The sequence below is a fragment of the Candida theae genome (assembly GCF_024610275.1).
Source record: "Candida theae strain CBS 12239 chromosome Unknown scaffold3, whole genome shotgun sequence".
NCBI classification, from domain to species: Eukaryota; Fungi; Ascomycota; class Pichiomycetes; order Serinales; family Debaryomycetaceae; genus Lodderomyces; species Lodderomyces theae.
Genome location: NW_026261437.1, coordinates 25,526 through 40,300, shown reverse-complemented (window position 1 = coordinate 40,300; position 14,775 = coordinate 25,526). Strand labels below are relative to the sequence as shown.

The following is a 14,775-nucleotide window of genomic DNA, read 5'->3' as shown; positions in this document are numbered from 1 at the left end:
GAGAACCACCGATTCTTGCACTATTGACATAAAAAATTGGCCATTACGCTGAGCCCTGTGATTGTAAAATGCCTCCTTGAGAATTTACCGAGATATTGCAAGCGTCAATTGATACTACATAATCCCATTACGAATACAAATGCCACCATATCTGTGCGTCCTTTCTAATCGTTCGGACACACGCGGACGTGATATAACCTCTTTCAGAATTCGGGACCGAGTAATTTGTCAGAAAAACGAAGGCGATTGTTGTAGCCGCGCTTACAAATTCACATTTTTCATCTTTTTTGTGTGAAGAGAACTGTGGCACAGTTTTGTACAATAGCGGAGACTCGGCCGATGTTTTTACTTTTTTTATTTTTTTATATTTTTTTTTTTTTTCATTTTGGTTCAAGAGAGCATTGAGCAAGAGAGGAGTGAAGCTTTTGATTATCAGCCACAGTAAACTCCAAGCGAATATAAAAAGGGGTGACAATTCTCTTTGAAAAGATGTAGTGTCCCATTCTGCTTCTTTTCTCCCACTCATCACCAAAAAAAAACATGTCGTCACAAGAAGTTGTATTCATCAGTGGAGCTACTGGATTCATTGCTCAACACATTATTAAGCTTTTGATTGAAGCTGGTTACAAGACCATTGGGTCAGTTAGATCAGAGGAGAAGGGAGAGGACTTGAAATCCTTGCTCAAATCGGGTGGACTTAAATCGGAACTTTTTAGTTATGTTGTTGTTAAAGACATTGGAGCAAAAGGTGCTTTTGATGAAGCTTTGAAAACACACCCAAACATTACCGTATTCTTGCATGCTGCGTCCCCGGTCACTTTTGAAGTTGCTGATATTGAAAAGGATTTGTTGAACCCTGCAGTTGAAGGTACCATCAATGCACTCAATGCAATCAAGGAATATGGTAAGAATGTTAAAAGGGTTGTTGTCACTTCGTCTTATGCTGCCGTTGCTGGATTTGCAGATTTGGCCACTCCAGGCAAAGAGGTTAATGAAGACTCTTGGAACCCAATTACTCGCGAGCAGGCTTTGACTAATCCGTTCCTCGGATACATCGGTTCCAAGAAGCTTGCTGAAAAGGCTTTGTGGAAGTATGTTGAGGATAACAAACCACAATGGGAAATTACTGTCGTAAACCCAGTGTTTGTGTTTGGACCTCAAGCATTTGAAGTGAAGGACAAGTCAAAGTTGAATGCTTCCAACGAAGTCATCAACAGTATCCTCACTGCTGGTAAGAAGAAAGAAGAGCCACAACAATATGCGTCATACTTTATTGATGTTAGAGATGTTGCTAAGGCTCATGTTCTTGCCTTTGAGAAGAAGGAAGCCGCTGGTCAAAGATTGATTGTGTCGGAGGGGCCATTCACCTCAGGGGAGATTTATGACATCATTGTTGAGGACTTCCCCAAATTGAAATCCGAAATACCAAGATTGGACAAGTCAAAGGGACCCAAGTTTGAAGACAGTGAAAGTATTGTCAATAATGAGAAGACAAGAAAGATTTTGGGATTCAAGTTTATTGATTTGAGAAAGTCTGTTGATGACACCGTTGCTCAATTGCAATAAGATGTCGAGAGGAAACTCTCTCTATGAAAAAGTTGTGAGAGAGTAGTTAATTGTGTATTGATTTAGTCAATTAAAGAGCCTTTTGTATTCCATGTTCGTAGTGTCTGTTGCTCCACATGCAGTGCTATCCACTAATCAACTGCTGCGCTCCTGGAGAAGGTTGGGCATTTCTGAGAGTGGTTTTTGAAACACGAAGGATCTAGATAGTCCAACCGAATGCTAGGGCAGAGTTGCATGAACAGTACATCATTGTGTAATGCAATGTTGCCAGTAGTTACTTCCACATTGTCTCATGTTGATCACACGAACAATTAGTGATTGCTCAGCTCTGCATTCAGATTGAGGAGAATTTTCTTTTACAAGCTCTCCTAAGGTAGCGTGCAACTAATCGCAGTCGTAAAAATCCGGGGTACCCATATTTCTCTCTTAGAGGGAGGAGTCAGAAAAGAAAGAATTGAGAAAGAAAGAAAACTTTCTGTTTTTTTTTTGTATTTTTATTTTTTTGTTTTTGCTTCTCGCGTCCTCGGTTCAGAGGAATGTTGAAGGTAAAAATCATCTGCAAACTGAGACGGAGGAGTCAAAACTAATTTGGTAAAATTGGTCCCGCTTCGATTTCACAGAACCGAATCGGATTTACACGTCCATTGGAGAGCTTGTTGACTCGTGGAGACAATCAGTAGAATTATACCCATGCTCTAAAGGTTGTCATTCCAGACTGAGACTTCAAGCAAAAAGTACGACCTGGCCAAGACGTAATGTAGTTGCATCAATAGTTCGAGGGCTGAAGTAATTAGACTTAGCAATTTCAGACATTCATAGGCGCAGCTATCTCATCTGGCTACCTCGCCAACAAAGGCCATTTAAAACTACACTCTAACGAAAAACTTTTGATCTGTTCAACGCGAGATGCCATATGACTCTGATTCATAATTTGTGACTCTGTTACCTGTTATTATTTTTCTTTTTTTTTTTTTTTTTTTTTTTTTTTTTTTTTTTTTTTTTTTTTTTTTTTTTTTGTTTTTCAGTTTTGTGTAAACACGTCTTGTAATTTATCGGCATTTCCATTTCTTTTATTATCTTTATGGGAGTCAAATAGCGCCTGTAAATAAAACTAAGATGGCATCTCGATTTTAAAATATCGATATCTTTTCCCAAGTTACTCTTCAATTCTAAAACACCTTTGCTTATACTTAGTGCGTTATTCCAATATGATCAGAACTACAAGATCTTTGCTTCGATCTTCCACTTATAGACTCGCCACTAGACCCTCAGTATCGCCAACATATCGTGTCACACCAACTTTCGCTAGATTGTTGGCCACTACTGCAGACACATCATCGGAAAACTATGCTAAAGTATACAATCCAAATGCTGAAAAAGTGTCATTATCCAATCTAGACACATTTGCTAGAAGACACATTGGTCCCACACCCAAAAATGTTGAGACAATGTTGAAGACGCTTGGATACTCCAATTTGGATGAGTTTTTATCCAGTGCTGTTCCAGAGCATGTTTTGATCAAGCGTAAATTGCAAGTCCAACCTGCTCAGGGTTTCACAGAACAGGAAATGTTGAAACATCTCCATGAAGTTGCTGGTAAGAACAAGATTTACAAATCGTTCATTGGTAAAGGCTACGCTGGCACTATTTTACCTCCAGTAATTCAAAGAAACTTGTTGGAGCTGCCAGAATGGTACACTTCGTACACACCATATCAGCCTGAAATTTCTCAAGGTAGATTGCAAAGTTTGTTGAACTATCAAACTATGATCACATCATTGACGGGCTTGGACATGGCGAATGCCTCCTTGTTGGACGAAGGTACTGCTGCTGGTGAAGCAATGAGTTTATCATTCCATCACTCAAAGAACAAGAAGAAAGTATATGTAGTTGATTCGGAATTGCACCCACAAACCATTGAAGTGATCAAATCAAGAGCAGAAAATATCAATGTCGAGATTAAGGAGTTGAACTTGGCATCGAAAGAAGGCTTTCAAGAATTGAAAAACATAATTAAAGACGTTTGTGGAGCTCTCGTCCAATATCCAACTACAAACGGTTCAATTCACAACTATTCTCAAATTGGAGATCTTTTGCATGAAAACAAAGCACTTTTCGCCATGGCCACCGACTTGTTAGCATTGACTTTGATTAAACCGCCAAGTGAATTTGGAGCTGATATTGCATTAGGAACCTCGCAAAGATTTGGTGTGCCATTTGGTTATGGTGGTCCTCATGCAGCATTCTTTGCCACATCACAAAAGTACGCCCGAAAGATTCCTGGAAGAATTGTCGGTGTGTCAAAGGATAGGTTGGGTAAACCAGCTTTGAGATTGGCTTTGCAAACCAGAGAACAGCACATTAAGAGAGAAAAGGCTACCTCAAACATTTGCACAGCTCAAGCTTTGTTGGCCAATATAGCTGCAAACTATGCTGTTTACCATGGACCTGAAGGATTGAAAAATATCGCCAAGAGAGTTTATGGATTTACAACATTACTTGCAAATGAAATCAAGAAGAAACACGAGATTGTCAATGATAAATGGTTTGATACTTTGACAATCAAGTTGAATGGTGTGTCTTCTGATGAAATTTTAAAGAATGCTTTGGAAAAGTATGGAATCAACTTGTTCAAAGTTGATGAGTCAACAGTATCATTACAGTTGGATGAAACGGTGCAAAAACAAGACTTGATTGATTTGATTGAATTGTTCACTGGTGAAGTTATCGAGCCTTCGACTGAGTTGCCATCCATCCCTCAAGATTTGTTGAGGACTGATGACATCTTGCCACACGAGGTATTCAACACCCATCACTCAGAAACATCAATGTTGCGTTACTTGCACCTCTTGCAATCCAAAGATTTGTCATTGGCCAACTCAATGATCCCATTGGGATCTTGTACAATGAAGTTGAATGCAACTGTTGAAATGCAGTCATTATCGATCCCAGGCTTCAACTCAATCCACCCATTTGTTCCAATTGATCAAGCACAAGGTTATAAGCAATTGGTTGATGAATTTGAAAAGGATCTTAACGATATTACGGGGTTTGATGCTACTACCTCCATGCCAAACTCGGGTGCTCAAGGTGAATACACTGGATTGTCATTGATCAGACAATACCACAAATCAAGAGGTGAATACGACCAAAGAAACATTTGTCTTATTCCTGTTTCTGCGCATGGTACCAACCCAGCCTCAGCAGCCATGTGTGGATTGAAAGTTGTTCCAGTCAAATGCTTGGATAATGGATCCATCGACTTGGCGGATTTGAAAGCTAAAGCTGAAAAGCATGCTGCCAATTTATGTTCCATCATGGTCACTTATCCTTCTACTTATGGATTGTTTGAACCGGGTGTCAAAGAAGCAATTGATATAGTGCACCAAAATGGTGGATTGGTATACTTGGATGGTGCAAACATGAATGCTCAAGTAGGTTTGACTTCTCCAGGTGATTTGGGTGCTGATGTGTGCCACTTGAACATTCACAAAACTTTTGCATTGAGTCATGGTGGTGGTGGACCAGGGCAGGCACCAGTATGTGTTAAGCAACACTTGGCTCCATTTTTGCCAAAACACAACTTTGTCAACACTCCTCATTCAACCAATGAAAGTATAAAAGCAGTAAACTCGGCACCCTACGGAAGTGCCTCCGTCATCCCTGTGTCTTACTCGTATATCAAAATGTTGGGTGCTGATGCATTACCATATGCCTCAACCATTGCCATGTTGAATGCCAATTACATCTTATCCAAGTTGGAACCACATTACAGGATTCTTTTCGTTGACCATCAAGCCTCATCCAACGCAGGTTTGAAACATTGTGCCCATGAGTTTATTTTGGACTTGCGTGAATTTCAAAAACACGGTGTTGAGGCTATTGACATTGCCAAAAGATTGCAAGATTACGGATTCCATGCACCAACAATGTCCTTCCCTGTTGCAGGTACGTTGATGATTGAACCTACCGAGTCTGAAAACTTGGAAGAGTTGGATAGATTTATTGAATCTTTCATCTCCATCCGTCGCGAAATCGATGCTTATATAAATGGAGATTCATTGGGTAATGTATTGAAGAATGCTCCACACTCACAACAGGATATTATTTCCTCGTCTGATTGGGAGACCAGAGGTTACACTAGAGAACAAGCTGCATATCCCTTGGAGTTTTTGAAAGAAAACAAGTGCTGGCCAACCGTTTCCAGATTGGATGACACTTATGGTGATTTGAATTTGATCTGTACTTGTCCTTCAGTTGAAGAACTTGCTGAAGAGTAGAGTAGAGTAGAGTAGATTGGCAGGTTTGGTGAGATTTTCGTATTATATGATAGAGGATGAGCTCCACATAGTCCATTCCATAGAGGTGATTCTTTTAATTCTAATGTTCTTATTCAATAAACATGTAGAACGAGAATGAGGGTATGTGGTATCGATATGATAGGTTTTGCAATCAACTTGGTTGTAGTTGTTGTAGTAGGTAGTGTACAATGCAAAAAATGTGAGAACAGTGTTGGATCCTCCACCAACAAACTAAACATTTGAGACTGAGAGAGAGGGAAACACAATTGCTAAAATCCCCAACCTTCAATTGATCACATACATATACAAGCTCCGTATCACTACAAGAATATCGTTTATCAAGACAACAATTGATAACCATATATATATATATACCGAGAAATTGATTTTGAAGTGTACGCTAGTGTTTGTGTGTTTGTGTGTGTGTGTTTGTTTTCATACATTTGCATTTTCATCCAGCTTTACGACAGATTGCGTTTTGCTGTATCTTCATAATTTTCAAGTCAGATGTCCACTAGAGCAGAACAAGTCGATATACACTAATAAACTGACCATCGCAAACGGAGCATTCCCAAAAAAGAAAGAACAACACAACGTCAAGAGATAATATCGGAAGGGAGTATTCCAGATAAAGCAACAGTTCATGGATAGGTCACACCACAGAAAAAGGAGCTCGATGGGAAACATCAGTGCTACAGACACGGCAATGAGCGGAGCCTCCAGCAATGGTCGCAACTCACCATCCGTACCGCCGCCCACTTCTTCTTATCTTCCCAATGCACCTGCTAACAGGTCAATTGCGTCGTCATCATCTTCATCATCTGTGCTCAATGCTGGTATGTCCAACATGACTGCATTTGCCCCACCACCCCTACCACAACTGTCAAGTATCTCAACAGCAACAGGAACATCGCGGCTACCTCCTCAACAGCAGCAGCAGCAGCAAGCACCACCACCACCACAACAACAACAACAACAACAACAACAACAACAGCAAGCACAGCAAGCACAACAACAAGCCCTACAGAGACTGCCCTATTTGCAACACCGTTCAACATTTCAACCATTCGATCCAGGTCTTCAATTGACACCAACCGGAAGGAGTCCTCTCCAAGGACCGATGTCGCCTTCAACCACCTCTATTCCATTCAATCCTTCTTCTTCTTCTTCTTCATCGGCATTGCCAGCACCATTTGTCCCAGGAAGTACAGTTTCCGGCGCACTTCCAAACTCAAAAGCAGCATACACTACAAGAAACTTTGCGTCAACCACGCCAGGCGTTGGAGTCTCCCCCATTGAACGGAGCTCATACTACTTTAGCGAGTCTCCCCTTTTTGCATGTGACTGGACAACAATAAACAACAAATCCATGGATTGTATCGCATTGGGGTCTTATAAGGAAGGCTTTGTCAATAAATTGGAGATTGTTTTCGGAAGAGGATTTGAATATGACTATGCCCCACCACCTCCGCCAGTAGTTGATGTGTATGGCAATCAATTGCCAGGATACCGCGAAGATTTTGATGCTGGTATTGAAGGTGGATTTGTTTTTGAAAAAGTGGCTGACACAAGTTTGAACTACCCCGTGACCCATGTGAAGTGGGATCCTTCCTTGTTGCAAGGTGGAGGAGGGGGAGGTATACATCCTTTCCAGCGACTTGCCGCTTCAAGTGATGTGTTGAGGTTGTATAAAGTAACTGACGACGGTGATGGCGGGTACAATTTAGTGCAGACGCACGTGTTGGCAAACAATGCATCTAGTACTGGCAGTAGCGCCGTTGCTGCTGATGGGAAAGACAAGATCAATACGTCACCTCCAGTCACGTCGTTTGATTGGAACTCTACTGACACTAACATATTAATCACATCCAGTGTTGACACAACATGCACAGTGTGGGACTTGAACCGATCCCATCCTCATGACGATTTTAACGAGTCTGCCACTATCAAGACCCAATTGATCGCGCATGATTCAGAGGTTTTCGATGTCAAGTTTATTCACAATTCGACAAATGTGTTTGCATCTGTTGGCAATGATGGATCAATGCGAGTGTTTGATCTACGATCTTTGGAACATTCAACCATCATTTACGAACCACCCCCATCGCCAACTCCTCCAGTGAGGAGACATGCATCAGTAGGGTCAGCTTCAACACCATCCTCGGCACAACTCCCCACGCCTGCCCATTCAGCAAACTACAACTCCAAAGCACTACTTCGCCTCTCTACGTCAAACATTGATCAGCATCATCTAGCAACATTTGGAGTCAACTCCAGTCAAATCATCATCATTGATATGCGCATGCCGGGACTTCCCATTGCGACAATTGACGCATCTCCAGCATCGCCCATTGCCTCATCGATAAATCTGATTCAATGGCATCCTACATCCAACTACTTGCTCAGCGGTGGTGACGATTGTCAGGCATTGGTGTGGGACTTGAACAATTTAGGTGCAACTGGGTCGAATTACAGTTCAAGCACGAGCTTATCCAATGGAGCAGCAGGTAATGGCACCAATGGGCATGCAAATGACTCAGTAAGCTCAACCGGCAAGAATAGCGGCAGTGGAAGTCTGGATATACCAATATTGGCCTATGACGAAGACTTGGAAGTCAATGGTGTTTGCTGGAGACAAAACTCTGGCGATTACATGGGTGTCGTCAGTGGGAAAGGGTTCCAGGCAGTACTGATTTAGATGGTGTTTTTAGAGTGTGCATTAGTTATAGGTTACGTAGTTTGTACACCAATAATAGCGAGCAACTACACTTGTCTCTACATCGTTTCCCATTCTAAGTAAATATATTTATATATACTATTTTACCTTTACATAAAATAAATTCACCTCTGAAATCACCAAAAAGGAGATGATCCAAAACAAAACGTGCCAAAAAAACAAACAAACACATACACTAATAAGCATCCTCAATCAGTTTACTTCTTAGCAGCTTTTTGAGCAGCCTTGGTGACCTTACCAGCCTTGTCGGATTTCTCAACAGACTTGATGACACCAACGGCAACGGTTTGTCTCATGTCTCTGACAGCGAATCTTCCCAATGGTGGGTAGTCAGTGAAGGCTTCAACACACATTGGCTTGGTTGGAACCATCTTGACGATAGCAGCATCACCGGACTTGATGAATTTTGGTTCATCTTCCAACTTCTTACCGGTTCTTCTGTCAATCTTTTCAATCAAAGTGTCGAATTTACAAGCAATGTGGGCAGTGTGACAGTCCAAGACTGGAGAGTAACCAGCAGAGATTTGACCTGGGTGGTTCAAGACAATGACTTGAGCATTGAAAGAGTCACATCCCTTTGGTGGGTCGTTCTTGGAGTCACCACAGACGTTACCTCTTCTGATTTCCTTAACGGAAACGTTCTTGACGTTGAAACCAACATTGTCACCTGGGACACCTTCAGCCAATTGTTCGTGGTGCATTTCAACGGACTTGACTTCAGTGGTAACACCAGCTGGGGCAAAAGTAACAACCATACCAGCCTTGATGATACCGGTTTCAACTCTACCAACTGGCACAGTTCCAATACCACCAATCTTGTAGACATCTTGCAATGGCAATCTCAATGGCTTGTCAGTTGGTCTGGTTGGTGGTTCGATAGCGTCAATAGCTTCCAACAAGGTCTTACCGGTAACCTTACCAGCTTTGGTTTCCTTTTCCCAACCCTTGTACCATGGACAGTTGGTAGATGGTTCAATCATGTTGTCACCGTTCCAACCAGAGATTGGGACGAATGGGACAGCCTTAGGGTTGTAACCAACCTTCTTGACGAAGTTGGAGGTTTCCTTGACAATTTCTTCGTATCTGTTCTTGTCCCACTTGACTGAGTCCATCTTGTTGATGGCAACAATCAATTGCTTGACACCCAAGGTGTAAGCCAACAAAGCGTGTTCTCTGGTTTGACCATCCTTAGAGATACCAGCTTCGAATTCACCAGTACCACCAGCAATAATCAAAATAGCACAATCAGCTTGAGAAGTACCAGTAATCATATTCTTGATGAAATCTCTGTGACCTGGAGCATCAATAACGGTAACGTGGTATTTTGGAGTTTCGAATTTCCACAAAGCGATATCAATGGTGATACCTCTTTCTCTTTCAGCCTTCAATTTGTCCAAAACCCAAGCGTACTTGAATGAACCTTTACCCAATTCAGCAGCTTCCTTCTCAAACTTTTCAATAGTTCTCTTGTCAATACCACCACACTTGTAGATCAAGTGACCGGTGGTGGTTGATTTACCTGAATCGACGTGACCGATAACGACTAAGTTGACGTGAGTCTTTTCTTTACCCATGATTGATGATGTATAATATAAACTTTCGTTTGTAGTGAGAAGAAAGAAAGAAAGAAAGAAAGAAAAAGGGAAAAGAAGATGGGAAAAAAAAAAAAGAAAAATTTTTCAAAGGGGAAGGAGATTTTTATAAATGATGAGAGAGAAATTGATGAAGGACAACGGACAAAAAGAAAACAAAAATAAAATTTTTTTTTTTTTTTTTTTGTTTTTTTTTTCACTTTCCTACCCACGCGACATTTTTTTCATTTTCTGTCAGTTTGCATATTCAGACACACAACTTGTAGTACCAACATTTAAAGTAATTCCAATTACACTTATCTGGAGCTATATATATACTGCTGGATTGAGCAGGACTTTATAGGCCTAGTTCCTCTTGGAGTTGCAATCCAATCCTACGAAGTTGCTGCGTTTACAACATTGTACCATACTCTTGCCGCTTCTTTGCCTTCCTCCCATCCACAAAAAAAAATTTCATAAAAAATGTCGTGTGTGTGCAATCATTATCACATACAAAAGTTTTCAGACACAGAAGTGAAAGAAAAAAAAACGCACATGGGAGATACAGCAAAACAACAGTGAAGAACTCTTTGATAAGACTATGTATACATTAGTGACTCATTGTACGATTGACCAATAGCTCATTGGTAATGAAACAGATCAAATGAGTCACTACTTAGGAAAACAAAAACAAGCAAAAAATTACATAGTCTCTCGTCCTTCTCTTCATCCTTCTCTTTTATTTTGCCACCGCCACTAATCTTAGAGTTCCAATTAATTTACAATGCATGAAAAGTTCAATTTTAGATGGTTTTACTCAGACAGTCAGACAGAAAGAAAGAAGAAGAAAAACAAAACAAAATAAAACAAAAAGAACACAAAAAGAATTATCAGAAAAAGAGAAAATTGTCTGAATTTTGTAAAAAAAAAAATCTCTCATTACTGGAATTCAAAATTTGGCAAACAGCAGCACTTTTCTAATATATAATCAAGCTGGCACTACTCAAAGACAAGGTCGTTGAGACTGGGCCAACTGAACATTCTCCTCAGATGATTGCCAACATGTCCCTCATACTATTCCTCCCCCTTAGCCAGTCACGTGGTCCACAATGTAAACCATAAAAATTGATTGAGAGAGGAGTTCCGTAATGAGCAGCAACCTTAGAATGAAAAAAAAAAAATGTACAATAAAAGTGCAACACAAAAATGCATAATTTTTTCTTTTCTCTCTCTCTTTCTTTCTCTCTCTTTCTCTCTCTTTTGTTTTTCTCATCGCTGTCGACAACCCACCGCACGAAAGATGTCTCTCGCTTTTGCCTTTCTTCCCCCCGCTCCTCCCGCTCCTCCCGCTTTGAAAAAATCTCTTTCCCGTCCCCGACCGAACTAGTCCTCAACTGCGCACAATAATTCCCTTTGTACAATACTCAGATGATATACATTTGAGAGATGCTTAGATAATTATGTATATATAAGGTACAACTACCCTTTGTTTGCAAACTATGTTAGAGCTAAAAACAAAAAATAAAAAAAAAAAATCGTTTCTTTCTTCAATGCTTCAATCTCTTATCTTGGGGTACCTGTAGCGGCATTTGTATTGGTTGATGCTACACTTGTCGAACTGGCATTCTTGTTCGATCCCAGACCAGTCACACCAGCGGCGTTGTTATTCCCACTGGCACTAGCACTTGCGCTGCCACTGCCACTGGCATTTCCACTGGCATTTCCACCTCCACCAGTAGCATTCAAAACACCACTTATTGTATTGTCTAGACTCTCAATTGACGATCTTGTAGTCGAGGTCGAGCTTCTTCTTCTGAAATTTCTAGCTGACTGAGGGTCAGTTCGACGACCTTTTGACGTAGCAAACACTCCCAATATATCTGTCAAGGTAACAACACCAATCAATTTCCCTGTTCCACCAAGGTACCCTTGTTCTTGCTGGATGGAGCTGGCTGCCAATGCAGTTCCACTTCCCACCTGGTTACTACCATTGTATTCACTAGCAATGGCCTGACTCTGCTCACGACCTTCAACACTGGCAGCCTTGTTCAAAATGGAAGCATCGGCTGGTTGTGGGTATCCAAAGGTCACACCACTGTTGTTGGTTCCACTATTTGGTGCACTTGACGACTGTGCAGAAATACTACTGGATTTTCTTGACATATCCACAACCCACAATCTATGTGACTCAGTCGCCACTAATTTGGCAATGACTCTTCCTAATGAACTTTGATTATTGACATGAAAGATTGGAAATTGATCTTTACCTTCAGCAATGCCCTTTTGCGACAAATTGTAACTAATAAAGCTCAACACAGACTTGTACAACATGTGTGAGTTCTTTGAACTGGTCAAGTTTCGAACATCAACAATGGAAATGTTACCAATCAAAGTCCTTGTACGATCAACAACAGCCAATGATGAAACATTCTCATGAAACATCTTGTACAAAGCATCCAATACTGGCTGGTCATCATATATGGTCATAGGTTTACTTGATCCAATCTTTAAATCTTGCAAAGTAGATGAAAGGTAAAATTCCAACAGTGGGAACCTTCTTGCATTGTCCCACATATACTTGATCAATCTTCTTTGCGAAAGTATACCAGTAATCTTTGTCGATTCTTCATTAGTAATTGCCACTCTATGAACCCCATTTCCCAAAGTTTCCATTACCGAAAACAAAGTGTCATTTTGAGCAAATTTGATAAATGGGTTTTTAGGATGCAATTTGATGATAAATTCAACAGGCACCTCCTCTCCCTTTTTGGCCTTGTTGACGGCTTGAGTGATAATTTCGTGTTTTTCTTGTAAAGTATGGGTTGGTTCACCAATTTCCTCGATATTCAACTCTGAATAATCAACTTTATTCATAATCAACAACAAATACGTGTTTAAGTCACTATAATCAAACGTCAAACAGTTTCTTAAATCACTTGGGTCATCTTTGGAGACAGAAACTGGAACACTTGTCAAATCATTCTTGACCAAAGTCTCAAACGCAGATTGAACTGAATGAGAACAATGGATGCTGATTAATTTATTCGACTGAACAACTTCAGTCAATGGAACATCACTCCAGTCCAACCCGCCAACGACTGAGCCACCACCAGACAAACTTCCCTGTGGAGAAGCTGAGCTATGAGCTCCACCATACAGAAATGGATTTGCTGATCCGGTTGAAGTTCTAGAGCTGATGGAAGGGTTTCTTGATAAACTCAAGTGGTGGATAGTTTCATCCAGATCGACTGGCAATGGTGGTGGTGAGCTCAACAATTCAACTATTGAAGGTTTACGCGATGGATGGTTGGAGCCATGACTGGCGCTGTGGCTATGACTATGACTATGACCATGACCATGACCATGACCATGACCATGACCATGACCAACACTATGTCCGTGAGAAGAGTGTGCGTGTTGTGGTGGTGCATTGGAAGAAGCTCCCGTGCCTTGTCCAGATGTAGAAGAGGATTGTGACGATTGTGACGATGCTGTGTTTGTGTGATAAAGTTGCAGTTGCAGTTGTTGATGTTGAGGGTGAGGCGGTGGTTGTTGTTGCTGTTGAAAATGCAATTGGGCATGAGAAATACTTGGTGAGTGTCTTGTAGTTGCTTGTGCGTTGGGCAAGCGGGGTGATGTTGGAGGCTGTTGCCTTGGTTGTGGTGGGTTAACCATTTTGATTCAAAAGTCCAGCTTGTATATGTGGCGGCGTGGAAAATATGTGTGTGGTAAATAGATTGAATTGAGGTGATCAGGTGTGATTTAACTCAAGTAGGCTAGTATAATTGACAGGGTGAAGGATTGTATAGAATCGGTTAAATTGAAAGCTGACAATGAAGTAACGTGATCTTGAGGTTTTTGTATGAAATCGTGATAATGATAATAATAGATGTGAAACGGGAGATGTATTGATGCAGGAACAGTAGTTATTAGTTCAATTGAGGTAGTAGTAGAAGATGATTATAAGGTACGGATTTGAATCAAGGAAGAAGAAGTTGGAGAAGAAGAAGAAGAAAGAATGGTTGGTTGGTTTTGTTGAAAGTTGAATTTTTTCTGTGCCTCTTGTTTGTCTGTCTGCCGTTTCTCTTTGCTTTTCTCTCTCTCTCTCTCTATGTCTGTCTGTGTGTCTGTTTTGTTTGTGTCTATTGTTTGTATCGAATTAAAGTGAGGGGAATTGACTACTACAACAACAACAACAACAACAGAGTACATATATCAATATATTTATACACAGAGAGATATCTCTCTCTTCAACTCTTTACGTTACTCTTCGTCTTTTTATGATATGATCCATGACTATACCACACTCTATTGTACATTGAGTTTTAAAAAAAAAAAACACACAAGGCGATCAACAGAAATAAATAAAAAATAGGGGGAAAGAGTGTGTGTGTCTCGCATACGTAATTGTGCTTTTGTTCTAGAACCCCTCTCTCTTGAAAGCCTCAAAAGGAAAATGTCCATCTTTACACCATACAAATCTTCTCCCAAGCTTCTCAATCCTCTTACTCCAGTACAGCCTGTATACTCTGAAAAGTCCTATATCCAGTTTGGGAGTTAATCACCGCCTCTATTTTCCTTTTTGGTTGTTCGGAGTTTG

The 14,775-nt window shown here is 40.7% G+C and overlaps 5 protein-coding genes across 5 annotated transcripts; 3 read left to right on the top strand and 2 right to left on the bottom strand. All coding sequences in view use genetic code 12, as the record gives it.

Annotated features, from left to right (window-relative positions):
* Window positions 1-540: 540 nt before the first annotated feature.
* Window positions 541-1,566, top strand: KGF57_002755 (SDR family oxidoreductase; the record flags this gene model as incomplete). Its single annotated transcript, XM_051752101.1, has 1 exon — window positions 541-1,566. The coding sequence occupies one exon, from the start codon at window positions 541-543 to the stop codon at window positions 1,564-1,566; it is 1,026 nt and encodes a 341-aa protein (XP_051608582.1).
* Window positions 1,567-2,774: 1,208 nt separating this feature from the next.
* On the top strand, window positions 2,775-5,846 carry GCV2 (glycine decarboxylase subunit P; the record flags this gene model as incomplete). Its single annotated transcript, XM_051752100.1, has 1 exon — window positions 2,775-5,846. One exon carries the CDS (start codon window positions 2,775-2,777, stop codon window positions 5,844-5,846), a length of 3,072 nt encoding a protein of 1,023 aa, XP_051608581.1.
* Window positions 5,847-6,510: 664 nt separating this feature from the next.
* KGF57_002753 (uncharacterized protein) lies at window positions 6,511-8,565 on the top strand (the record flags this gene model as incomplete). Its single annotated transcript, XM_051752099.1, has 1 exon — window positions 6,511-8,565. One exon carries the CDS (start codon window positions 6,511-6,513, stop codon window positions 8,563-8,565), a length of 2,055 nt encoding a protein of 684 aa, XP_051608580.1.
* Window positions 8,566-8,801: 236 nt separating this feature from the next.
* On the bottom strand, window positions 8,802-10,178 carry TEF2 (translation elongation factor EF-1 alpha; the record flags this gene model as incomplete). Its single annotated transcript, XM_051752098.1, has 1 exon — window positions 8,802-10,178. The coding sequence occupies one exon, from the start codon at window positions 10,176-10,178 to the stop codon at window positions 8,802-8,804; it is 1,377 nt and encodes a 458-aa protein (XP_051608579.1).
* Window positions 10,179-11,738: 1,560 nt separating this feature from the next.
* On the bottom strand, window positions 11,739-13,850 carry SDS24 (Sds24p; the record flags this gene model as incomplete). Its single annotated transcript, XM_051752097.1, has 1 exon — window positions 11,739-13,850. The coding sequence occupies one exon, from the start codon at window positions 13,848-13,850 to the stop codon at window positions 11,739-11,741; it is 2,112 nt and encodes a 703-aa protein (XP_051608578.1).
* Between the last annotated feature and the right edge of the window lie 925 nt (window positions 13,851-14,775).